Source organism: Nycticebus coucang, chromosome 8 (assembly GCF_027406575.1).
Source record: "Nycticebus coucang isolate mNycCou1 chromosome 8, mNycCou1.pri, whole genome shotgun sequence".
In the NCBI taxonomy this organism is placed as follows: Eukaryota; Metazoa; Chordata; class Mammalia; order Primates; family Lorisidae; genus Nycticebus; species Nycticebus coucang.
The window spans coordinates 95,057,991-95,084,637 of record NC_069787.1 but is presented as its reverse complement, the minus strand read 5'-3'; the positions used below and the strand labels follow the sequence as shown (position 1 = coordinate 95,084,637).

The 26,647-nt window shown below is 43.3% G+C and overlaps 1 protein-coding gene across 6 annotated transcripts in view; it reads right to left on the bottom strand.

The window, feature by feature from the left end:
- RBM6 (RNA binding motif protein 6) overlaps positions 1-26,647 on the bottom strand; it is a 170,204-nt gene that overhangs the window by 123,804 nt on the left and 19,753 nt on the right. For 3 of the 6 annotated variants that reach the window (XM_053598699.1, XM_053598698.1, XM_053598697.1), the window contains 3 exons: positions 19,257-20,532; positions 16,909-16,998; positions 13,101-13,170 (listed from right to left, as the gene is read on the bottom strand). The exons of 1 other annotated variant lie outside the window; for it this stretch is intronic. In XM_053598699.1, coding sequence (XP_053454674.1) covers positions 13,101-13,170; positions 16,909-16,998; positions 19,257-20,532 — 1,436 coding nt within the window. Of the gene's footprint in view, positions 1-13,100; positions 13,171-16,908; positions 16,999-19,256; positions 20,810-26,647 lie in introns of those variants that run through there. 2 more of the 6 variants (XM_053598700.1, XM_053598701.1) reach the window with 2 other exon arrangements.

Genomic DNA, 26,647 nt, shown 5'->3' with positions numbered 1-26,647 from the left:
ATGACACCACTGCTTTCTAGCCTGGGCAACAGAGTGAGACCCTGTCTCAAAATAAAAATAATAGGGGAGAGCAGGATGTGGGCTCCCAATCCAGTTCCATCTGGTTCTCACACCACCCCATCTCATCGTGGTCCTTGACTGTATCTTCCCTACTCACTATTTATTCACTCATTTTCCTCCCCTGGTCCTTTGCATAGTTCTTAGGTCTGCTTTAAAGACAACTGCAGAGGCTCGACGCCTGTAGCACAGTGGTTATGGCACCAGCCACATACACTAAGGCTGGCAGGTTCGAACCCAGCCCAGGCCAGCTAAGCAACAATGACAACTGCAACAGAAAAGTAGCCAGGCATTGTGCTGGGTGCCTGCAGTCCCAGCTACTTAGAAGGCTGAGGCAAGAGAATTGCTTAAGCCCAAGAATTTGAGTTGCTGTGAGCTCTGATGCCATGGTACTCCTACCCAGGGCAACAGCTTTCCACAAAAAAAAAAAAAAAAAAAAAAGACAACTGTAGAGACTCTTCATGTCTCTTATGTTATTACTTGGAAGCTGAAGCATCCTCTTCTACAGGTCTCAGCAGCTTGGGCAGTGAGAGAAGCAGGAGTGACCAGGCAGTGCAGCTTCTCGAAGGCTCTCATGGACCACAAGCACCCAGCACTTGCCCTGCCCACCGTTAAGATGCCAAAGAGGAAGGCGCAGGGAAGGGAGAGCCCAGGAGGAGATGGGCACGGTTGTCAGATAATGTGCTCCTTCAAAAGTGGAAACAAAGTCAAAAAAGGCAGCAGCAAGGGATAAATCTTCAGACAAAAAAGTGCAACCAAAAGGGAAAAGGGGAGCAAAAGGAAAGCAGGCCAAAGTGGCTAACCACGAAACTAAAGATTTACCTGCAGAAAATGGAGAAACTAAAACTAAGAGTCCAGCTACTGATGAAGCAGGAGAGACAGAAGCCAAGACTGATTAATATCATAAACCATGTCTTATCAGTAGTTCCTCTCTCTCTTCTTGTGCAATCCAGAGGAATATTTTTATCAACTATTTTGTAAATGCAAGTTTTTTAGTAGCTCTAGAAACATTTTTAAGAAGGAAGGAATCCCACTTTATCCCATTTTTTAAGTGTAAATACTTTTTTTTTGTAGAGACAGAGTCTCACTTTATGGCCCTCGGTAGAGTGCCATGGCCTCACACAGCTCACAGCAACCTCCAACTCCTGGGCTTAAGCGATTCTCTTGCCTCAGCCTCCCGAGCAGCTGGGACTACAGGCGCCCGCCACAACGCCCGGCTATTTGTAAATACTTTTTTTTAAGAGGTGAAAGCATTCGCTGGTTGTTTATTTTTTGGTACAATCAGAAAATAGTGTGGGATGTTGAATTATGGGATGCTTTTTTACTGTTTTGGGTATGAGCTTATCAATCCATAGATGGGGGTTAGTTTTTATATCCACATAATACAAAGCATACTAAATGACAATATGGAGTCTCAATGTTGCATTCAATATCTTGAACATTTTAAATAACTTGTTTTTTTTTTTTTTTGAGACAATAGTCTTATTATGTCGCCCTTAGTAGAGTGCCGTAGCATCACAGCTCACAGCAACCTCAAACTATTGGGCTTAAGCGACTCTCTTGCATCAGTCAGCCTCCCAAGTAGCTGGGAGTACAGATGGCTGCCACAATGCCCGGCTATTTTTTTGTAGTTGTCATTGTTTAGCAGGCCCGGGACAGGTTCGAACCCACCACCCTTGGTGTATGTAGCTGGCGCTGTAACCACTGTGCTACAGGCAAGAGCCTTAAATTACTTCTATTCCCATATTGGTTTTTAGTAGAATTGTTTCCTAAAGAAAACCACTCCCGTGATCCTGGCCCTCCCTGTCAGAATTGTGTACAATTTGTAACATCCTTGGTTGTGGTACTCCTGTTTTCCTCATAACTTTGTTAATGTGCTGTAAAGGACTAAAAATTTGAGTATGTAGCATATATGGTAATAAATTATGAATTGGTGGGACTTACATAGCAGTTTATCAACATTTGAAGATACTGGTACATGGGCAGCACTTACGGCTCAGTGAGTAGGGCGCCGGCCCCAGCCAAACTGCAACAAAAAAATAGCCAGGTGTTGTGGCAGGCACCTGTAGTTCCAGCTATTCAGGAGGCTGAGGCAAGAGAATCGCCTAAGCCCAAGAGCTGGAGGTTGCTGTGAGGTGTGATGCCAAAGAACTCCACTGAGGGCAACAAAGTAAGACTCTGTCTCTATTTAAAAAAAAAAGATACTGGTACTTAATATCCTTTTAAGGAAAACTTGCCTCCAAATTTTAATCTATAAAGTCACTAGAATAACCATTTAAAGAATAAAAACAAATGGCTTTTTAGATTTGGAGTATGTAAAAACTTGTGTACAAATTGAAATGTCTGTACTGGGGCAGCACCTGTGGCTCAAGGAGTAGGGCGCTGGTCCCATATGCCAGAGGTGGCGGGTTCAAACCCAGCCCCGGCCAAAAACCACAAAAAAAAAAAAAAAAAAGAAATGTCTGTACTGATGCTCAACACAACCAATAAACCTCAACTACAAAGAAATTAAAAATAGGGCGGCGCCTGTAGCTCAGTCAGTAGGGCACCAGCCACATAAACCAAGGCGGGCAAGTTCAAACCCAGCCCAGGCCAGCTAAAATCAACAATGACAGCTACAATAAAGAAATTGCCAGGTGTTGTGGAAGGCACCTGAGTCCCAGCTACTTGAGAGGCTGAGGCAAGAGAATCACTTAAGCCCAAGAGTTTAAAGTTGCTGGGAGCAGTGATGCCATGGCACTCTACTCAGGGCGACAGGTTGAGGCTCTGTCTCAAAAAATAAATAAATAAATAAAAATTTTAAAAAATAAATAATAAATAAAGGGGGTCCGTTAAACTAATGCAGTAATCCTCCAGGCACATCAGCATCATCTGGAAGACTTGTTAAACAAAGCACAGAATACTCGGCCCCACCCCAGTTTCCAATTTAGTAAGTTTATGATGGGGCCTGAGAAACCTGATGTCTAACAAGCTCCTAGATGTTGATGATGATGCTGGTCCAGGATCCACTATGAGAACCCCTACTCTTTAGTTTACTTGCTAACAGAAGCTGTTCATTGTAGTCTTCAGTGTACAGGATTTCTGCTGATCATTTAAAAAGAAATCTGCTTTGTCAGTTTTGCAATTTTTTATTAGAAATAATTTGCAAAAATAAATAAATAAAGACTTAGCACCCATAGCTCAGTGAGCAGGGCACCAGCCACATACACTTGAACCTGGCAGGTTCGAGCTCAGCCCAGCCCTGCTAAACAACAATGACAACTGCAACCAAAAAATAGCCGAGCACTGTAGTGGGCACCTGTAGTCCCGGCTACTTGAGAGGCAGAGTTTAAGGTTGCTGTGAGCTGTTACATCATAGCACTCTACCGAGGACAACATAGTAAGACTCTGTCTCAAAAAAATAAATAAATATAAAAATACAAAAATAGAAATTTGTAAATTCTATTTATTCTAAAAAAAAAATTTGCAAGTTATCAAAAAGTTGCGGGGGGGGGGGCGGCACCTGTGGCTCAGTGAGTAGGGCGCCAGCCCCATATACTGAGGGTAGTGGGTTCAAACCCAGCCCCATCCAAATTGCAACAACAACAAAAAAAATAGCCGGGCATTGTGGCGGGTGCCTGTAGTCCCAGCTAGTTGGGAGGCTGAGGCAAGAGAGTCACTTAAGCCCAGGAGTTGGAGGTTGCTGTGAGCTATGTGATGCCATGGCACTCTACCCAGGGTGATAGAGTGAGACTCTGTCTCTACAAAAAAAAAAAGTTGCAAGGGAAAACACTCATATGCTGGGCAGCGCCTATCGCTCAGTGGATAGGGCACCAGCCCCATATACCGAGTGTGGCAGATTGGAACCCGGCCCTGGCCAAACTGCAACAAAAAATAGCCGGGCATTGTGGCAGGTGCCTGTAGTCCCAGCTGCTCGGGACGCTGAAGCAACAGAATCACCTAAGCCCAGAAGTTGGAGGTTGCTGTGAGTTGTGATGCCACGACACTCTACCAAGGGTGATAAAGTGAGACTCTGTCTCAAAAACAAACAAACAAACAAACAAACAAAAGCACTCATACACCCTTAACCCAATTCCAACTACTGGTAACATTTTGACCCATCTACTTTATCATTACTCTCTTCCTCCCTTCTCCACAAAGATCAAATATTTTTCTAAGCCATGAGAGAAAATGGCACTTATCATGGTCCTTTACTTCTGAAACTTCAGTATGAATTTTCTAAGAATAAAAATGTTCTCTGAGGGGCGGCGCCTGTGGCTCAGTCGGTAAGGTGCCGGCCCCATATACCGAGGGTGGCGGGTTCAAACCCGGCCCCGGCCAAACTGCAACCAAAAAATAGCCGGGCGTTGTGGCAGGCGCCTGTAGTCCCAGCTACTTGGGAGGCTGAGGCAAGAGAATCGCTTAAGCCCAGGAGTTGGAGGTTGCTGTGAGCTGTGTGAGGCCACGGCACTCTACCGAGGGCCATAAAGTGAGACTCTGTCTCTACAAAAAAAAAAAAAAAAAAAAATGTTCTCTGAAATAACCACAGTATCCCTGATGGCCGGCTGGCTAGGAAAGATTTTTTTTTTTTTTTTTTGAGAGAGGGTCTCAAGCTGTTGCCCTGCATAGAGTGCCATGGCATCACAGCTCACAGCAACCTCAAACTCTTGTGATTCTCTTGCCTCAGCCTCCCAAGTAGCTGGGACTACAGGCATCCACCACCAACGCCTGGCTATTTTTTTGATTGCAGTTGTCATTGTTTTAGCTGGCCCAGGCTCAAACCCACCAGCCTCGGTTTATGTGGCCCGCAACCTATCCTCTGAGCTACAGGCGTCCCCTACTAGGAAAGATTTTAAAAAACGAAAGAAAGAAAATAAAAAACAATGAACCCTGGTAATTAACAACTACAGTGAACTTAACATTGATAGATCACTACCACAATCAAGATATACAACAGTTTCATTATGCCTCAAAATTCATTTATTCTTCTACTTATGGTCAACTCTTCCCCAATACTCTGGCAACCATTATTTTCTTTCACAAAATTCTGCCTTTGCAAACATGTCATATAAGTGGAATCAATCATATACTATGTAGCCTTTTTAAAAAAAATTATAATCAAATATACATAAAATGTACCATTTTAAGGTGTGGAATTTGGTAGTATTAAGTACTTCACAATGTTTTTCAACCTTCACCACTACCCAATTCTCGAACATTTTTATCAACCCAAAAGAAAACTCCATACCCATTAAGAAGTTACCTCCCAGGGCGGTGTCTGTGGCTCAAAGGGGTTGGGCTCCAGCCCCATTAGCTGGAGGTGGCAGGTTCAAACCCAGTTTTTTGCAGCCAAAAACTGCAAAAAAAAATAGCCGGGCGTTGTGGCAGGCATCTGTAGTCCCAGCTACTTGGGAGATGGAGGCAGGAGAATCACTTGAGCCCAGGAGTTGGAGGTTGCCGTGAGCTATGGGAGATGGAGGCAGGAGAATCACTTGAGCCCGTGAGTTGGAGGTTGCTGTGAGTTATGATACCACAGCACTCTACCCAGGGCAACAGCTTGAGGCTCTGTCTAAAAAAAAAAGTTACCTCCCATTCCCCCACCCCAGGGCAACCACCAATTTGCTTGCAGTCTCTATGGATATGTGCCTACTTTGGAGGTTTCATACAAATGAAATCATATAATATGTGGTCTTTTGTGTTTGGCTTCTTATGTTTTCAAGGTTCATCCAAGTTGTAGCATATATCAGCATTTCATTCCTTCTTATGGCATCAGTATATAGTATTTTGAGTCTAGTTACTTTCACCATAATACCTTTGTATCCATGTTGTTACCTAAGTGCATAGTTTCATTTTTATTGCTGAAAAATATTCTATTGACTGTCTGTGTGTGTGTATCACAGTTAGTTGGTAAAGTCACCAAAAGATATTTTAAATTACTCAAGGTAATTTACAATTAACAATATTATAACGGAACTGCAAATGGCAAATGAAAAGCTCACATATATATAACATCAGTAGGTCCACAATCCCTTATCTATAATTCCAAAATCCACAAATCTCTTAAATATCTGAGCTTCTTTATTTGGTATTAGTGAGAATATGCATACATTTTGCAAAAGTATTATGTCTGAATACACATCCCCCCGGGGGATATAATTTAAATATGATCTATGTACATTTCTATAACGTGAAAAATTCATAAATTCATTTAGCCCTACAGGTCTAGATGAAAGTTGTGACCCTGTACTTGCACAGCTCTAAGGCAAAATGAATTAAATTAATACATAACTAGAATCAGTGAACAGCTGTTAATCTTCTCTCTGTCACAGACCAGCTCCCAATTACATCAACTAAAAGGATAGACTATACCCACAATCATCCTCTATGAGGAATATCCATCCTATATGATCTCTGTGGGCATTGCCCAGCCCAAAACGGTGACTACCATTTTTCATTTATACAAGTTATTCTTTCCACTAAGATTTGCATGTAATCTTGAGACAGAGTCTCAAGCTGTCACCCTAGGTAGTGTGCCAAGGCATCACAGCTCATAGCAACCTCCAACTCAGGCTCAAATGATCCGTTTGCCTCGGTTTCTCTGTTTTTAGTAGAGATAGGGTCGTTGCTTTTTGCTCAGGCTGACCGGCCATGATATTTTTCTTTTTTTGTAGTTTTTGGCCGAGGTTGGGTTTGAACCTGCCACCTCCGGCATATGGGGCCTGCACCCTACTCCTTTGAGCAACAGGCGCCACCCCATGATATTTTTCTTTTAAAAGACAAGAGTCTCACTCTGCCATAGGTAGAGTGCCCTGGCATCAGAGCTCACGGCAACCTCAAACTTAGACTCAAATGATCTTCTCACCTCAGCCTCCTGAGTAGCTGGGACTATAGACATCTACCACAAATGTGCAGGTAATTTTTTCTTTTTTTTTTGAGACAGAGTCTCACAGTGTCGCCCTTGGTAAAGTGCCATGGCTTCACAGCTCACAGCAACCTCAAATTCCCAGGCTTAGCCAATTCTCTTGCCTCAGCCTCCCAAGCAGGTGAGACCACATGTGCCCCACCACAACTCCCGGCCACTTTTTTTTTTTGCAGTTTTTTGATGGAGGCTGGGTTTGAGAACCCAGCACCCTACTCACTAAGCCACAGGTACCAGCCCCACTTTTTTTTTTTTTTTTTGGAGACAGAGTCTTAAGCTGTCCCTGGGTAGAGTGCTGTGGCCACCTTTTTGTTACAGTTGTCATTGTTCAGCAGGCCCCAGGCCAGGTTCAAACCTGCTAGTCCTGGTGCACGTGGCAGGCATCTTAGCTGCTGAGCTACAGGTGCCAAGCTGTAATTTTTTTTAATTTATTTTTTTGAGACAGAGTCTCACTTTGTCACATGTGGTAAAGTGCCGTAGTGTCTCATAGCTCACAGTAACCTAAAACTCTTGGGCTAAAGTGATTCTCTTGGGTGGCACCTGTGGCTCAGTAGGTAGGGCACCAGCCCCACATGCTGAGGGTGGCGGGTTTGAACCTGGCCCCTGCCAAAGTGCAACAAAAAAACAGCCAGGCAATCTGGCAGGCACCTGTTGTCCCAGCTACTTGGGAGGCTAGGGCAAGAGAATTGCGTAAGCCCAACAGCTGGAGGTTGCTGTGAGCCATGTGACGTCATGGCACTCTACTGAAGGCGGTAAAGTGAGACTCTGTCTCTACAAAAAAAAGAAAGAAAAGAAAAAGAAAAAAAGATAGTGATTCTCTTGCCTCAGCCTCCCAAGTAGCTGGGACTATAGACGCCCACCACAATACCCAGCTATCTTTAGAGACGAGGTGTTGCTCTGGATGAGGCTGGTCTTGAACCTCTGAGCTCACGCAATCAACCTGCCTTGGCTTATCAAGTGCTGGGATTATAGGGGTGAGCCACTGCACCCGGCTCATAATTTTTCTATTTTTGGTAGAGACAAGGTCTCACTCTTGCTCAGGTTGGTCTCAAAGTCCTGAGCTTAAACAATCCACCCGCCTCAGCCTCCAAGTACTAGGATTACAGGTGTAAGCCACCATGCCTACCCTGCATATGATTTTTTTAAGAGATGGAATCTCACTATGTTACCCAGGCTGGCCTCAAACTCCTGGGCTAAGGCAATCCCCCTGCCTCAGTTTCCTGTGCAACTGGAATTACAAGCACACATCACCCAGACCTGGCTATCACATATGATCTTTTATTAAGTAAATGTTAAAGTTCTGAGAGCATCTGATGGTTCCAAGACATATTCTTCAGGAGATACGTAAGTCCTGAACTGTACCACTATGAAACCTACACGTTCCTCACCTGACAGCCTCCCAGGTAGCTGGGACTACAGAAACCCACCACAATACCCGGCTATCCACATACATCATAGATAACTTATCCATTCCATGCATACCAGAAACCTACTGAGTGTCAAATGCCAGGAATAGGAGGAAACAAGAAAGTCCTGGCTCCTGCTGTCATGGAGCTAACTCTCTAATGAGAGAAATAGGATATACAAAACCACTAAGAAAAATAGCAGTGATAGATCCAATGCCAACAAACAAGGATATGATGAAAATTACTAATAATTTTAGACTGGATGATAAGACAAGGCCTCAGAGAGTGAAAATGAAGCTAAGAACTAACTTCCCCCGCCTCCCTAAGACGAATGAGGATCAGAGGGAAGAATAGTGCAAAGGCCCTGACAGGGGAAGAAGTGTGTATTGGCCAATGACTATAGAAAAGCTTAGTGACTACACCAAAATAAAAGAGGTGGAAACCAGTATAGGATGAGATCAGAAAACAGCCAATGGCCAGCTTATGCAGGACTTTGTAAGACAAAACAAGGAGTTGGGAATTTCTTCCAAGTGAGATGGAAAGCCATCAGAGAGTTTTACACATAGGAGTAACATGATCTGACTGATATTTTTCTGAAGTTCATTCTACCTGTCACACAGAGGTGTAATATAGACAACATGGAAATTGTAGTCCAATCCTTTCATTAATAAGAACTGTGCATATATGTTAAATATACTACCACATGATACAATAAAATACTAAGAAAAGATTGCATTTATAGTCTCACTTTGTCACCCTCGGTAGAGTGCCATAGCGTCATAGCTCACAGCAACCTATTACTCTTGGGCTCAAGTGATTCTTTTGCCTCAGCCTCCCAAGAAGCTGGGACTACAGGAGTCCCCCACAACACCTGGCTATCTTTAGAGACAAGGTCTCGCTCTTGCTCAAGCTGCTCTCAAACCCGTGAGTTCAGGTAATCTACCCACACACCTCCGCCTGCCAGAGTGCTGGGATTACAGGTATGAGCCACCATGCCTGTCCTGAAAGGTGTTTTTTTGGTGTGTGTTTTTTTTTTTTTTTTTTAGAGACAGAGTCTCACTTTATCGCCCTCTGTAGAGTGCTGTAGCATCACAGTTGACAGTAACTTCCAAGTCCTGGGCTTAGGAGATTCTCTTGCCTCAGCCTCCTGAGTAGCTAGGACTACAGACACCCACCACAACACCAGGCCATTTTTTGTTGCAGTTTAGCCAAGGCCAGGTAAGAACCCGCCATCCTCGGTATATGGGGCCGGCGCCCCACCCACTGAGTGACAAGCGCCACCCTGGATTTGTTTGTTTTTTTTTTAAACATTGTCCTAAGTGAATTCACACATGTATCAATGTCTTTGGTCTGCCAATTACGATCCTAATCGTCATAACAGCCAATAAATATAAGAACTTCCTCTTTGAACTCTATACTTTAAAATAATTTTTACTCTGCTGACAAATCTGACAGTATAATTAGAAAGTTAAAAACAAAAAAAAGTCAATGAGTACTAAAGAAACCAAAGTTTGAATTGCTGTTATTTAAACATTAAGACATCTCTTCTTTCCTGGCTCGGTGCCTGCAGCTCAGCAGCTAAGGCACCAGCCACATACACGGGGGCTGGCAGTTTCAAAGCCTAAGCCTGGGCCTGCCAAACAACAATGGCAACTACAACAAAAAAATAGCTGGGCAATGTAGTGGGCGCCTGTTATCCCAGATACTTGAGAGGCTGAGGCAAGAGAATCGCTTAAGCCCAAGAGTTTGAGGTTGCTGTGAGCAGTAATGACACAGTACCCTACTGAGGGCGACACAGTGAGACTCTGTCTCAGAAAAAAAAAAAAAAAAAGATAGCTCTTCTTTCCTAAATATATCAACAGTTAATGAAAGCACAGTTCATTAAACAAGATTGACGCTAAGATTGTTACCCTGTGTGTTAAAAAGCATCTCCAGTCTGTAAATTTTCTTTACTTCCCAAAGAAAGCATGTATGAGACACATGCAAAGATAAATGTAACAAAAGCGACTTACAAAAACAACCTAACTGGGGCGGCACCTGTGGCTCAGTCGGTAAGGTGCGGGCCCCATACACTGAGGGTGGCGGGTTCAAACCCGGCCCCAGCTGAACTGCAACCAAAAAATAGCCGGGTGTTGTGGCAGGCGCCTGTAGTCCCAGCTACTTGGGAAGCTGAGGCAAGAGAATCGCTTAAGCCCAGGAGGTTGCTGTGAGCTATGTGATGCCATGGCACTCTACAGAGGGCCATAAAGTGAAACTCTGTCTCTTCCAAAAAAAAAAAAAAAACAACAACCTAACTGCTCTTAGTCATGTTTACACAAAGTCAGGTTCAGTTGTCCTTTTTATTTTTTTTTTACTTTTTTTTCTTTTATTTAGAGACAGAGAATCACTTTGTCGCCCTTAGTGGAGTGCCGTAGCATCATAGCTCACAGCAACCGCCAGCCTCCCAAGTAGGGGGGACTACAGGCGCCCGACCCAACACCCAGCTATTTTTTGTTGCAGTTTGGCCGTGGCCAGGTTCGAACCTGCCACCTCGGTATATGGAGCTGGTGTCCTACTCACTGAGCCACAGGCGCTGCCTAGGGCTCAGTATTTTTTTTTGTAGAGACAGAGTCTCACTTTACTGCCTTCGGTAGCGTGTCCATGATGTCACAGGACTCACAGCAACTTCCAGCTCTTGGACTTCAGCGATTCTCCTGCCTCAGCCTCCCGAGCAGCTGGGACTAGAGGCGCCCGCCACAACGCCCAGCTATTTTTTGGTTGCAGTTCAGCCGGGGCTGGGTTTGAACCTGCCACCCTCGGTATATAGGGTCAGCGCCCTACTCACTGAGCCACAGGCACCACTCAGGGCTCAGTATTTTTAAAACAAAGAAATAATTAGCTTTCTATAATAATATTTCTTTGTTCTCAAATTATAGAAAAAAAAATTATTTCCAACTTAACACAAATATCCCATTCTTTAAAACATAAAATTTTACTTTTGCGAGTTAGTCTCTTTTGCAGAACCAATTTGAAGAGGAAGTTATCTAGTAATGCTAAAATTTTTTTCCATGGTAAACTGTTTAAAATTATATCCTTGAAAACATGATAAGCTCTTACTTGAAGATATCTTTAACTAAATTACTGAATTCTAAGTTCTGTTAAAAGATTAATGGTCTACTTTTTTCAATTTAAAATTCTACAAAATAGGTCACTTAAAAACCACCTTTATTTTTATTATTTATTTTTTTAGAGAAAGAGTCTCACTTTGTCACCCTCAGTTGAATGCCGTAGTGTCACAGCTCACAGCAACCTCCAGCTCTTGGACTTAGGCAATTCTCTTGCCTCAGCCTTCCGAGTAAGTGGGACCACAGGTGCCCACTATAACGCCCAGCTATTTTTTTGTTGCAGTTTGGCTGGGGCTGGGTTTGAACCCACCACCCTCGCTATATGGGAGCGGCACTCTACTCACTGATCCACAGGTGCCGCCCTAAACCATTTCTTATTATGTAGTCCTGAAAATACTGGTCAAAACCTTGAGTGCTTGGCATTTTGTTTCTACTTTTTTTTTTTTTTGGAGACAGAGTCTCACTATGTCACCCTTGGTAGAGTGCCGGAGTGCTGTCACGTCACAGCTCACAGCAACCTCTAACTCTTGGGCTTAAGCAATTTTCTTGTCTCAGCCTCCCAAATAGAAGGGACTACAGGAGCCTACCACAATGCCCAGCTATTATTATTTTTTTTTTTTAAGAGAAGACTCTGTTTGTCGCCCTCAGTAGAATACTGTGGTGTCACAGCTCACAGCAACCTCCAGCTCGTAGGCTTAGGCAATTCTCTTGCCTCAGCCTTCCAAGTAGCTGGGACTACAGGCACCCACCACAATGCCCGGCTATTTTTTTGTTGCAGTTTGGCCAGGCTGGGTTCAAACCTGCCACCCTCGGTATATGGGACCAGCGCCCTACTCATTGAGCCACAGGCACTGCCCTACATCCAGCTATTTTTTATGTTGTTGTTGTTGCAGTTATCATTGTTTAGCTGGCCTGGGCTGGGTTCAAACCCGCCAGCTTCGGTGTACGTGGCCGGGGCCTTACCTGCTGAGCTACAAGCGCCACCCTGACTACTTTTTCTAAAGTAAAATTTAAAGAACTGACTGAACTTGGCACTCTGACACACAACTATGAGGATACTCTGAAAAGTTTAATCTGCATTTTAAACCACAGAACAGATGTCAAAGATAAAGCTCTTCTGGATCTATTTATGGATTTCAACAAAATAGCTATTGCAGAACTCCATTCTCAGAATAAGACTTTAAATTCAAGAAACCAATAATTTGTACAATTTTTCTAGAAAGTCATAAATTTCACTCTAAGCAATGAAATGTAAAATTTTACATATAGAAAGTTTATTAAATCCTACCAGTCTCAAATGTAAACATTCCACCACCATGAAGAACATAAATAGCAAGAATAATTTAATTATTTAAAATACATTCAGGGATAATTGCTGCAACACTCACTTTAAATCTCATAGGCATTCAGAAGAGCTGGAACGTGCATCCTCATTGCCCACGAGTGGACAAACATCCACAAAGAACCACAGCTAAGACTAAAGCTGGTTGTTATTTGAAGGCACCAACAGGAAGCTTCTGGAAATCTTATTTGTGATTTCTTAAAAAAAATTTTGAGTAGCACATGATGCAATGATGTAGAGATCTGACAAAGACCCTTCCTAACCCAAGGCCACTTGCATGTAAAGAAACTCACCTGTGTTATGCTGCTTCAACTCCAAGTTCTTGACAGGCATGCCATCAGGAGTCTGAAAGGCATTAAGAATCTGCAAGAATATGGTATTTCTATTAATGATACAAATCACAAACAGCAAACATTGCATTTTTCCTACTGTTTTTTATTCTACATAATTTAAAGCTATGATTAGTTGGCTTTATTTATAAAGGCAAAATTAACACTCTGAGCATTTAAAAAGCGTTGCATGAGAACATAATTATTCTCATTCAAAAAATGTTGAATGAGGGCGGTGCCTGTGGCTCAAGGGAGTAGGGTGCCAACCCCATATGCTAGAGGCTGCGGGTTCAAACCCAGCCCAAAAAAAATGTTGAATGAGAGCAAAAATTCTCAAGTATATAAGAGAACCTGTAAGAGCTCAAACTAGGCTGAACACAGTGGCTCACACCTCTAATCATAGCCCTTTGGGAGGCCAAGACAGGTGAATTGCCTGAGCACAGCAGTTTGAGACCAGCCTGAGCCAGAATGTGACCCTGTCTCTAAAATTAGCCAGGCACCTGTAGTCCCAGCTACTTGGGAGGCTAGGGAAAGAGGATCACTTTAGTCTTAGAGTTTGAGGTTGCTGTCAGCTGTTATGCTACGGCAAGCTACCCAAGGCACATAGAGAGACTGTCTCAAAAAAAAAAAAAAAAAGAGCTCAAACTGACATTAGATCCTAAGCCTCCTAATCACTTCCTATGTAAGCTCGTATGCAATTTTTCATCTGTTGAACATAAAATTATTGGGCGGTGCCTGTGGCTCAGTGAGTAGGGCACCGGCCCCATATACAAGGGTGGAGGGTTTGAACCCAGCCCCAGTCAAACTGCAACAAAAAAATAGCCAGGTGTTATGGTGGACACCTGTAGGCCCAGCTACTTGGAAGGCTGAGGCAAGAGAATCGCCTAAATCCAAGAGCTGGAGGTTGCTGTGAGTTGTGACACCACAGCACTATACCAAGGGCAAGAAAGTGAGACCCTGCCTCAAAATAAATAAATAAATTAATTAATTAATTAAATAAAATTATGGGCTCAGCGCCTATGGCTCAAGCAGCTAAGGCGCTACCCACATACACCTGAGCTGGCGGGTTCAAACCCAGCCCGGGCCCACTAAACAACAATGATGGTTGCAACCAAAATATAGCCAGGCGTTGTGGCAGGTGCCTATAGTCCCAGCTACTTGGGAGGCTGAGGCAAGAGAATCACTTAAGGCCAAGGGTTGGAGGTTGCTGTGAGCTATGACACCACTGCACTCTACCTGAGGTGACAGCTTGAGGCTCTGTCTAAAAAAAAAAAATTTTTTGCACTGAACTCATAACAGTACAGGATCATGGTACTACCTCAGCAAGAACACCCTCAGCCTGGTTATTTCATTTCCCAATCTTCAAATGAATTATTCTATCAATGTATTCAGGCTTGGGTTCAAATACCTTTCTCAGAGACACACTAAATCTCTAACTTTAGCTTTCATCAGAGTATTTATCACTACCTGAAATTACCACCTAATTTTTGCTTCCTTTTTTTTTTTTTTTTTTTTTGAGAGAGTCTCACTATGCCACCTTGGGTAGAGTGCTGTAGCGTCATAGCTCATAGCAACCTCGAACTCTTTCTTTTTTGCAGTTTTTGGCCAGGGCTGGTGCCCTACTCCTTGAGCCACAGGCACTGCCCAACCTCAAACTCTTGGGCTTAAATGATTCTCTTTCATCAGCCTCTCAAGTAGCTGGGACTATAGGTACCTGCCACAACGCCCATCTATTTTCTTTTTATAATTGCCATTATTGTCTGGCAGGCCCACGCTGGGTTTGAACCCACCAGCTCTGGTGCATGTGGCTGGGACCCTAGTCACTAAGCAACAGGCTCCAAGCCTTTGCTTGCTTTTTTTGTAATCCACAGAAGCAGTGACTGTATAATATTCACTGCTATATCACATAGTACCTAAAACAGTGCCTAACAGTAGCACCTAATATTTGGATTGACTAAATAGTACCTAAAACAATGCCACAGAGCAGCAACTAATATTTGAATTGACTAAATTTATAGTACCGACTCATATGATACTCTGATAATTAAATGATCTAATGTTTGTATCACACAATGTCTGCCACACAGTTAAACACTGTTAGCTTTTATAGTATTCTGACCAATTCTTCCATAAATTCAGCCCTAATTTAGTCAGCCAATCCTTTGATATTGGACAGTTTAGCAGTTTCAGTTTTGTTTTGTTTTTTTTTTTTTCTTTTTTTTTGAGACAGAGCCTCAAGCTGTCACTGTGGGTAGAGTGCCATGGCATCACAGGTCACAGCAACCTCCAACTCCCGGGCTCAAGTGATTCTCCTGCCTCCGTCTCCCAAGTAGCTAGGACTACAGGAGCCCACCACAACACCCAGTCATTTTTTGGTTGCAGCCGTCATTGCTCTTTGGCGGGCCCGGGTTGAATTTGAACCTGCCAGCTCAGGTGTTAATGTGGCTGGCACCTTAGCCGCTTGAGCCACAGGCACAGAGCCAGTTTACAGTTTTTAGTACTGTACTAAATATAAACTGCAATCCATGAAGCAGTACTCCAGAAATAATGTGCCCTAAAGGATGATTATCAGGTCTGAAAAGAGCAATCATTTTCCATAATTTTTAATAAACCTCACCTCAGTGAGTACATGTTTAACTGGTGAAATCAGAGTATTATACATACCAAAGTCAAATTCCTGCTTTAGATATTGTACTATAGTCATACAAAATATCAACAAGAGAGCATGGGCAAAGCATACACACGACTTCTTTGTATGTTTCCCTGCACTTTCTGTGATTTGGTAGTTCTTTTTTTTTTTTTTTTGAGACAGAGTCTTACTATGTCAACCTTGGTAGAGTGCTGTGGCATCACAGCTCACAGCAACCTCAAACTCTTGGGCTTAAGCGAGTCTCTTGCCTCAGCCTCCCAAGAATATAGGCGCCTGCCACAGTGCCTAGCTATTTTTGGTTGTAGTTGTCATTGTTGTTTGGCAGGCCCAGAATGGGTTTGAACCCACCAGCTCCAGTGCTTGTGGTTGGTGCCCTAGTCACTAAGCTGCAGATGCTGAGCCGATTTGGCAGTTTTTCAAACTAAAGAGTGAAAAAAAAATTTGTCTTTTAGAGACAGGATCTTGCTGTCACCCAGGATGGAGTGTGTGGCACAATGCAGCTCACTGTGGCAGCCTTGAACTCCAGGGTTCAGGCAATCCTCCCATTAATAGCCTCCTAAGTAGCTGGAACTACCAGCATGCACCACCACAACCAGCTACTTTTTTTATTTTTTTTTTTTTTTTGCAGTTTTTGGCCGGGGCTGGGTTTGAACCCGCAACCTCAGGTATATAGGGGCAGCGCCCTACTCCTTTGAGCCACAGGCGGTACCCACAGCTACTTTTTTTTTTTAAAAGATGAGGTCTTACTATATTGCCCAGGCTATTCTCAATATCGTGACCTCAAGTGATCCTCCCACCTTAGCCTCCCAAAGTGCTACCATTATATGCGTAAGCCATTGTGCCCAGCTGAAAACTTTTCTTTTTTGCAGTTTTTGGCCAGGGCTGGGTTTGAACCTGCCACCTCCGGCATATGGGGCCGGCGCCACACTCCACTGAGCCACAGGCACCGCCCACAGCTGAAAACTTTTTAATTAACCAAAAGACAAAATGAGAGCATAGGGTGGTGCCTGTGGGTCAGTGAGTAGAGCGCCAGCCCCATATACTGGAGGTGGTGGGTTCAGATCCGGCCCCAGCCAAAAACTAAAAAAAAAAAAAGACAAAATGAGAGCATAGACCTCTTACCTCTTCTTTTGTAGCATTTTCAGGCACCCCACTTAATCGAATAAGCCTAGTGGGTTTCTCCTCACTTGGGCCAGTTCTATAATCTTGATCCTTGAATTCAAAATAAAAAATTATTATACAAATATACTTCAGTGTGCAAAAAGAAACTCAACATGAAATATAAGTACTCAAGATTAAAATGAAAATGACTTGTATTATATGAAGATATGAAAAACTACAATTGTCTCTATTGTTCTAAATCCTAAAAATTAACCCCAAACCATTAGAATACAGGTGTGTAAAGTCCAAGGCTCACTGAAGAAGTCTTAAAATTGTCAAGCAGAGGCTGGGCATGGTGGCTCATGCAGGTAATCCTAGCACTCTGGGAGGTCGAGGTGGGTAGTTTCTGAGCTCAAAAGTTCGAGATCAGCCTGAGTAAAGCGAGATCCTGTTTCTACCAAAAACAAAAAAACTAGCCCAGTGCTGTGGTAGGTTCCTACAGCCCCAGCTACTCATGAGGCTGAGACAAGAGGATCACTTGAGCCCACAAGATTGAGGTTGCTGTAAGCTATGGAGCCGTGGTACTCTACCCAGGGCGACTAAGTGAGAATCTGTCTTCTAAAAAAACAAAAAAACTGGGCAGCGCCTGTGGCTCAGTAAGTAAGGCACCAGCCCCATATACCAAGGGTGGTGGGTTCAAACCCAGCCCTGGCCAAACTGCAACAAAAAATACGGGGGTGTTGTGGCGGGCACCTGTGATCCCAGCTACTCAGGAGGCTGACGCAAGAGAACTGCCTAAGCCCAAGAGCTAGGGGTTGCTGTAAGCTATGACGCCATAGTGCTCGAGGGTGACAAAATGAGACTCTTATCTCTAAAAAACAAAGCAAAACAAAACAAAAAAACTGTAAAGCAGAGCATTAAGAAAGACAAAATTCAATAGGACTTTCATAACCAGAAAAAAAACTACTGTATTTTTTTTTTTTTTTTGGTTTTTGGCCAGGGCTGGGTTTGAACCCACCACCTCCGGCATATGGGACCGGCACCCTACCCCCTTGAGCCACAGGCACCGCCAAACTACTGTATTTTTTAAACTCTATGTTCTTTTTCACAAAAGGACAGCAAAAAAAGAAATTTAAATCAGATGTGATTTATCAGTGATGACTTCAATAAACAAATTTCAGAACAAAAAGATGCTATTTGAATCTAAATCATATACCCACCTATATTTTTCACATTTAGAAATCTCTTTTCCAACTGATTTCCCTCCATTTCAAAAGTTATAAAAAGAGGACGGGTAGGCTCGGCGCCTGTGGCTCAAGCAGCTAAGGCACCAGCCACATACACCTGAGCTGGCAGGTTCGAATCCAGCCTGGGGCCTGCCAAAATACAATGACAGCTGCTTAATATAAACAGCTATGATTTAATTAAAAAAAAAAGGTGACGGCTGCAACCAAAAATTAGCCGGCGTTGTGGCAAGTGCCTGTAGTCCCAGCTACTTGGGAGGCAGAGGCAGGAGAATCACTTGAGCCCAACAGTTGGAGGTTGCTGTGAGCTATGATGCCATAGCACTCTATCCAGGGCAACAGCTTGAAGCTCTGTCTCAAAAAAAAAAAGGGGGGGGGGCGGGGTATGGTGGCTCATGCCTGTAATCCTTCCACTCTGGGAGGTGAAGGCAGGTGGACTACCTGAGTTCAAGACCAGCCTGAGCCAGAGCGAGACCGCATCTCTCTAAAAATAGGTGGGCATTGTGACAGGCACCTATACTCCTAGCTACCTGGAAGGCTGTGACAAGAGAATCACTTGAGCCCAAGAGTTAGAGGTTGCTGTGAGCTATGATGCCACAGCACTATACTGAAGAGAGCAAAGTGACACTCTGTCTCAAAAATAAATATGGCTCTGTACCTGTAGCTTAGTGGCTAGGGTGCCAGCCATATGCACCGGAGCTGGCAGGTTCAAATCCAAGCCGGGCATGCCAAAGAACAATGACAACTACAACAACAATAGCCAGGCAATGTGGGGGGCATCTATAGTCCCAGCTACTTGGGAGGCTGAGGCAAGAAAATTGCTTAAGCCCAAAAGTTTGAGGTTGCTGTGAGCTGTGACGTCACAGCACTCTACTAAGAGTGACATAGTAAGACTCGAAAAAAAAAAAGAAAAGAAGAGAAAATGAGGCCTAAACAACATATGATCCGACCTTAGGGGCCTTTTTCTGTCTAGAGATTTCTATTCTACATTTCCACTCCTGAATACACATTTTGCTTTTTAATAGTTATACAAGGAGAGTTCTAGAACTGAAGGTCCTGACTATACACTTCATCCTTCAGAAAAGCCTTACGAAAAAGGAAAAAGCAACCATCCAATCAATATACCTGAAGGTCCTGTTGGGCATCTCGGGCAGTTTCGCCCTCTGCAAAAGACTTGCTCTGGCCATAGCCAAACATCTGGCTTCCTGGCAGCCTGTGATCCACATCACGGTACTCCATGCTTCTGTAATCAGTATCTTGCTGGCCAAGAAAGTCCAGACCACCTTCTTCTTTAAACATACTAGCATCTGAATTCTGCTGTTTATCTCCAGAAAGTTGGGACTCATCTTGGTCTTGAATTGGACTTTGGTTGTTCTGAAAGTCTGATGGAGACTCATGCTCAAAGGCTACACCTTCTGTTTCTCCTTCTCTTGTTTCTGAATGCTTGAATTCTCCCTTCTGAATCCCAAAAGCAGGCCTTTCTGCGGTATACTCATGTGTGGATTCTTCTCTCTTGTTCACATTCATACCAGAATGTTCTCTAACTTGTGCAGAGGGCTGAATGTAATTCAAAATATTTGGATCCACAGGGGGCATCTCCCTATCTTTAAATTCCATACAAGGTCCCATTTCTCTGCTCCTAAAATCCTGATCAGTTCTGGACCGGTGTCTACCTCTGAAATCTGAATGTGGTATATCCCTGTCCCTAAAGTCTACATCAGTAGTACCTGAACCTCGGCCTCTAAAGTCTACTTGTGTTCCATCTTTGTCCCTGAAGTCCAAATCAGATAAATCTCTATTCCTAAAATCAGAACGGGCATGATCTCTAGCCCTGAAATCCAAATCTGATAAATCCCTCCCCCTAAAATCTACATGGGATCCATCCCGACCTCTAAAATCTAAATCATAAGTGCCCCGGCCCCTGAAGTCAGATGAAGGAGCATCCCTACCTCTAAAGTCAACAGTGTGAGTATCCCTGTCTCTGTAGTTCATGTGAGATGTCTCTCTACCTCTATAATCCATAGAAGTACCATCCCCACCCCTATAGTCAATAGGTGGTCCTTCTCTATCCCGAAAATCCCCAGAATGTATGTCCCTACCCCTGAAGTCCAACTGTGATGAATCCCTACTCTGAAAATCAGATGAAAAATCTCCCCCCCTGAAATCATGTCCAGGTCCCTCCCCTCCTCGATAGTCACCATGCGGTCCATCTCTAGCTCCATAGCTGAAAGAACGCTCCTCTATATTTGCAAAGGGAGGCCCCGAATGTCCCTGGAAATCAAAGGGAAGTGAATCTCTGCCAGGAAAGTTGCCAGAGTGTCTCTCTTGAGCATGACTCTTAAGGGGAGGAGGAGGATAATCCCTGTTCCACCCGGGAGCAAACCTTTCTTCTTGGCTCCCACTGTAGAAACAAAGACAGTGTTATTCATATTGTCCAGAGAGTTTGAAATCTACACACCAGCATATTCTTCTCTAATCACAGCACATTCTTCTGTAAACACTTTTTTTTTTTTTTGGCAGAGTTCTGTAACAAGGTCCTAGATCTGCAGAAAACAGCAAAGTTTTGCTATTTTAAGACGAAGTGGCGGAGTAAACTTTTATGCTCCCATTTCAGAACACGAGGAAAGTCAACACAAGGTTTTCAACATGACTGCTGTAGAAAAAGCTTTCACCCAGTCCTGCAACAGGGAAAATCCGCAATACCAGATAAGCTAACAATGGCGATACGCTACAAAAATTTCCATTTTCTACAGCCAGGGAACTTAGAATTCCAAGGTCAACAGGATGATTCCTATACATCAGAAAAATCAATGCACTGTAAATTTCTTACAGTTAAGTTCCAGGAGGTGTCTTTCTCATTGCTACACCCAAGGATAATGTTCCAAAATATTTTATTACAGCTACAGCAAGGACAGCACCCAACCAAAATGGATGCAGGCCCGAAAGGAAGAAACATTGGTTGTAAATCACCATTAGGAGCACATCAGTGTTTCACAGCTGAGCATCAAGTGCTGGTTACATCTAAATCCCAGTTCTATCATGGCTCCACCAGAAGCACTCTCACCTGGGTCCTATTGTAACTACCCAATGGCATCACAGAAGGCAGCAATGAATCATGCCACAAAGCACGTGTCTTATCTAAGCCAAGGAACAATATCCAGGAGCTTAATGCTGAAAGAGGCCTAGAAAGAGCATCAGGCCTTCAAGCATTATCCCTATGACGAAAATGAAGAAGCTGATATTCCAAATTCCAAAGCCTCGTGCTAATTTTCCATGGTAATAAATGTATTTAGAAAACAGGCATAGGGCTCAGCGCCAGTAGCACAGTGGTTACGGTACCAGCCACATTCACTGAGGCTGGTGGGTTCGAACCCGGCCCGGGCCAGCTAAAATAATGACAACTGCAACAAAAAATAGCCGGGCATTATGGCTTGTGCCTGTAGTCCTAGCCACTTGGGAGGCTGAGGCAAGAGAATCACTTAAGCCGAGAGTTTGAGGTTGCTATGAGCTGTGCCACCACGGCATTCTACCAAATGCAACAAAATGAGACTCTGTCTCAAAAAATAAATAAATAAAAAATAAAAAACAGGCATAGTATTACATTCACATTCTCATTTTATAAAACTCAAGGGATAAACAAGAGCTGACCGAATCTTTCATAGGACTCAAATTCTTCCCATTTTGCCTAAGTTCAAGGGCATTTATATGTTTTGGCTTTTGTCAGACACAGATCAAGGAATTTACATGTTCTTTTTTTTTTTTTTTAACCTCAGTCTGGCTGGGGCCAGGATCGAACCCACCACCCTCAGTATATAGGGCCGGTGCCCTACTTAGCCACAGGCACTGCCCAGATCAAGGAATTTAAATAGGCAATTAGGCACCTGGGATTCTGAGTGGGGACACATGAAAAGGAAAACATAAAATGATCTGAAGGGTCAGCAGGCGTGGTGGCTCATGCCTGTAATCCTAGTACTCTTCGGAGGTCAAGGCAGTACGACTACTTGAGCTTAGGAGTTCAAGACCAGCCTAAGCAAGAGCAAGACTTCATTTCTACTAAAAATAGAAAAAAATTAACTGGGATAATGGCAAGCACCTGTTAATCCCAGCTACCTGGGCGACTGAGGCAGGAGGAATGCTTCAGTGTGAGGCTGCTGTGAGCTAGGCTGTCACAACAGCACTCTAACCTAGAGCAACAGAGTGAGAATTTGTCTCCAAAAAAAGAAAAAAGGGGTGGCGCCTGTGGCTTAGGGAATAAGGTGCTGGTCCCATATAACTAACGAGGGTGGCGGGTTCAAACCCAGCCTGGGCCAAAACTGCAACAAAAAAAAAAAAAAAAGAAAGAAAGAAAAAAGATCTGAAGGGTCATCTGCTATTTACTAGTAAAAGCATTCAGATATCAATACTAAGCCAGTTTTTTCCACCCAGAACATGCAGCTTCTATAGTAAGACCCTTCTGAGCTCAGACTATATCACTACAGTAAAACTCAACAGATATCTGACTCTGGGTCACTCAGGTCAAGAGAAATAGTTAAACAATGTCAAAACTTTTCTGACTGTAATAAGAATTTAACATTAACTTAAACACTAGAAGGAGGTATATTTAATGGATTTTCAGAACCTGATGATTTCCACTGGCTCCCATTCACATTAGTAATGTAGGCCAGGCACGATAGCTCACACCTATAATCCTAGCACTCTGGGAAGCAGAAGAGGGTGGACTGCTTGAGCTCAGGAGTTTGAGACCAGCCTGAGCAAGAACACTCTACTAAAAATAGGGTGGCACACATAGTTCAATGGGTAGGGTGCCAGCTACCTATACCCAGGCTGGTGGGTTCGAAACAGGCCTAGGCCAGCTAAACAACAGTGACAACTGCAACAAAAAAATAGCCGGGATTGTGCGGGTGCCTGTAGTCCCAGCTACTCAGGAGGCTGAGGCAAGAGAATTGCTTAAGCCCAAGAATTAGAGGTTGTCGTGAGCTGTGATGCCACATCACTCTACCAGGGCGACACAGTGAGACTCTGTCTAAAAAAAAAAAAAAACTCTTAAAAATAGAAAAACTAGCGGGGCATTGCGGTGGGAGCCTGTAGTCTCAGCTATTCAGGAGGCTGAAGCAAGGCAATTGCTCAAACCCAAAGAGTTGGAGATTGCTGTGACCTATATTTCAAAGCACTCTACCCAGGGTGACAAAACAAAGTGAGACTATCTCAAAAAAAAAATTAAAAAAAAGTATTTCGTTAAGTCTATGTGGTTAATTTTTTTTTTTTTTGAGACAGAATTTTACTTTGTTTCCCTTGTTAGAGCGCTGTGCCATCAAAACTCATAGCAACCTGAAACTCCTGGGCTCAAGCAATCCTCTTGCCTCAGCCTCCCAAGTACCTGGGACTAGAGGCACCTTCGCTATTTTCAGAGATGAGGTTTCGCTCTGGCTCAGGCTGGTCTCAAACCTGTGAGCTCATGCAATCTACTTCCTTAGCCTTCCAGAGTGCTAGGATTCAGGAGTGAGCCACCATGCCAGGCCTTATGTGGTTAATCATAAAGGAGTAAGTTTAGATGTTCTCCATAAATAAGATGATTCATCACTAAAACTAAGATGTAACCTCTAACTACAGTGTCTCCCATACTTAAAAATCATTTAGTCCTAAAAAGTAAAAAATAAAAATCATTCTAGTCCTAACAGCTTGCAGAAAGACTTAAGCCTACTTTAAGCCTCATCAGATTCTCACGGGATAAATATCTAAATATTTATCCTAAATATCTATCTAAATAAATATCTAAATATCTAGGGCTTAAATATCTAAATCTACATGTTTTCTGACCAGAATACATCCAACATTGCCTTTGAATACTGCCCTAAGGATTATCTTACCCTCCTAAATAGATCTAGAGCAGTGATTTCTAACTGGTGTTCCATGAAAGGATCTTAAGTATACCAAGAAAAATTTTAAAGATCATGAATTGAGGCTCGGCACCCACAGCTCAGTGCTTAGGGCGCTGGCCACATACACCAGGGCTGGCAGGTTCAAACCTGGCCTGGCCCTGCTAAAACAACAACTACAACAAAAAAATTGCTGGGTATTGTGGTGGGCACCTGTAGTCCCAGCACTTGGGAGGCTGAGGCAAGAGAAATGCTTAAGCCCAAGAGTTTGAGGTTGCTGTGAGCTGTGACACCAAAGCACACTACCGAGGGTAACATAGTAAGACTCAAAAAAAAAAAAAAAAGGGCGGTGCCTGTGGCTCAGTGAGTAGGGCTCCGGGCCCCATATCCCGAGGGTGGTGGGTTAGAACCCAGTCCCAGCCAAATTGCAACAAAAAATAACTGAGTGTTGTGGCGAGTGCCTGTAGTCCCAGCTACTCAGGAGGCTGAGGCAAGAGAATCGCCTAAGCCCAAGACTGGAGGTGCCGTGAGCTGTGATGCCACAGCACCCTACTGAGGGTGACAGAGTGAGACTCTGTTTCTAAAAAAAAAAAAAAAAAAAGAGCTACACAGTAAATGTATTGAGCTACACAGTTTTTGTCACAACTTTCAATTCTGCCATTGTAGTGTGGAAGCAATTATAGATGATTTATAAATGAATGAGTGTGGCTGTGTTCCAATAAAATTTTACTTGCAAAAAACAGGCTGTGGGCTGTAGTATGCTGACCACTAATCTAGACCACAATATTTTGAAGGAAGAAGACATACCCCATCATTACCACTATTGCTTTTATACCACTAAGCAAAAAGTGAAGATCCTTATTCATTTAGCATGTATGAAACATTAGTTTTACTAAATATCATATGGATCTTCTAAACTCTGTTCTCTACCTGAATTTTTCATTAGAACATCAAGCTTCAGAATAATGAATGAGAATCTATTGACTTTTTTTTTTTTGAGACAGGTCTCACTTTGCCACCCTCAGTAGAGTGCTCTGGCATCACAGCTCACAGCAACCTCAAACTCTTGGGCTTAAGCAATTCTCTTGCCTCAGACTCTCAAGTATGCTGGGATTATAGGCGCCTGCCACACACCCAGCTATTTTTAGAGACAAGGTCTCGCTCTGGCTCAGGCTGATCTCAAACCCATGAGCTCAGGCAATCTACCGCCTCAGCCTCCCAAGTACTAGGATTATAAGCCACTGCACCGGCCAATCTGTTGAAATTAAATAACAAAATCATGCAGACTGCCATTCCAAACAAAAAATTCCTAAATTTGACTGGCAAAAAAAAAAGTAGATATTTCAATTGGAGCATTAATTTAAATGTCTGATTCCTTTGCCATGTATCAAGTAAAACCATAAAAATCACATTTGTATAGCCCTTCATTGATTGTAAATGTAAAATATATATTTCATATATTCATTAAATGTAAAATATATATTTTTTTAGTTTTTGAATGAATATATAATTTTTAATGAATATGTATTTTATATATTGATTAAATATAAAATATTTATTTTTGTTTGTTTGCTTTTTTTGAGACAGAGTCTTATTATGTCACCCTCAGTAGAATGCCGTGGGGTCACAGCTCACAGCAACCTCCAGCTCTTGGGCTTAAGCAATTCTCCTGCCTCCGCTTCTCAAGTAGCTGGGACCACAGGTGCTGAACCACAACACCCAGCTATTTTCTTGCCGCAGTTGTCACTGTTGTTTAGCTGGCCCAAGACAGGCTTGAATTGCCAGCCTTGGTACATGTCGCTGGCGCCATAACTACTGTGCGACAGGAGCCAAGCTGCAAAATATATATATATATATATATTTATATATATGTTTTTTGTTTTGTTTTTTTTTTGAGACAGAGCCTCAAGCTATTGCCCTGGGTAGAGTGCCGTGGCATCACACCTCACAGCAACCTCCAACTGATGGGCTCAAGCGAATCTCCTGCCTCTGCCTCCCAAGTAGCTGGGACTACAGGCGCCCGCCACAACACCAGCTATTTTTTTTTTTTTTTTTTTGGATTTTGGCCGGGGCTAGGTTTGAACCCGCCACCTCTGGCATATGGGACCAGCGCCCTACTCCTTGAGCCACAGGCGCCTCCAACACCAGCTATTTTTTGGTTGCAGTCATCATTGTTCAGCAGGCTCAGAATGGATTCGAACCCGCCAGCTCAGCTGTAGGTAGCTAGCCCCTCAGCCACTTGAGCCACAGGCGCCAAGCCAAAATATATATATTAAAATAAATTGCCATACTATATATATACTAGCTATACAAAAATTGACTCCCAGCTCAGCATCCGTAGCACATTGGTAACCGCACCAGCCACATACACAGAGCCTGGCAGGTTCAAAACTGGCCCAGGCCAGCTAAACAACAGTGACAACTGCAACAAAAAATAACCAGACGATGTGGGAGGCTGAGGCAAGAAGATCACTTAAGCCCAAGAGTCTGAGGTTGCTGTAAGCTGTGACGCCATGACACTTTACCGAGGTCAACATGACACTCTGTCTGGAAAAAAAAAAAAAGTTAACTCCCTATAAATCTCCCTATGACTCCCTATAAATCTATTTACATCTGGGTTTGGTGCCTGTAGCTCAAGTG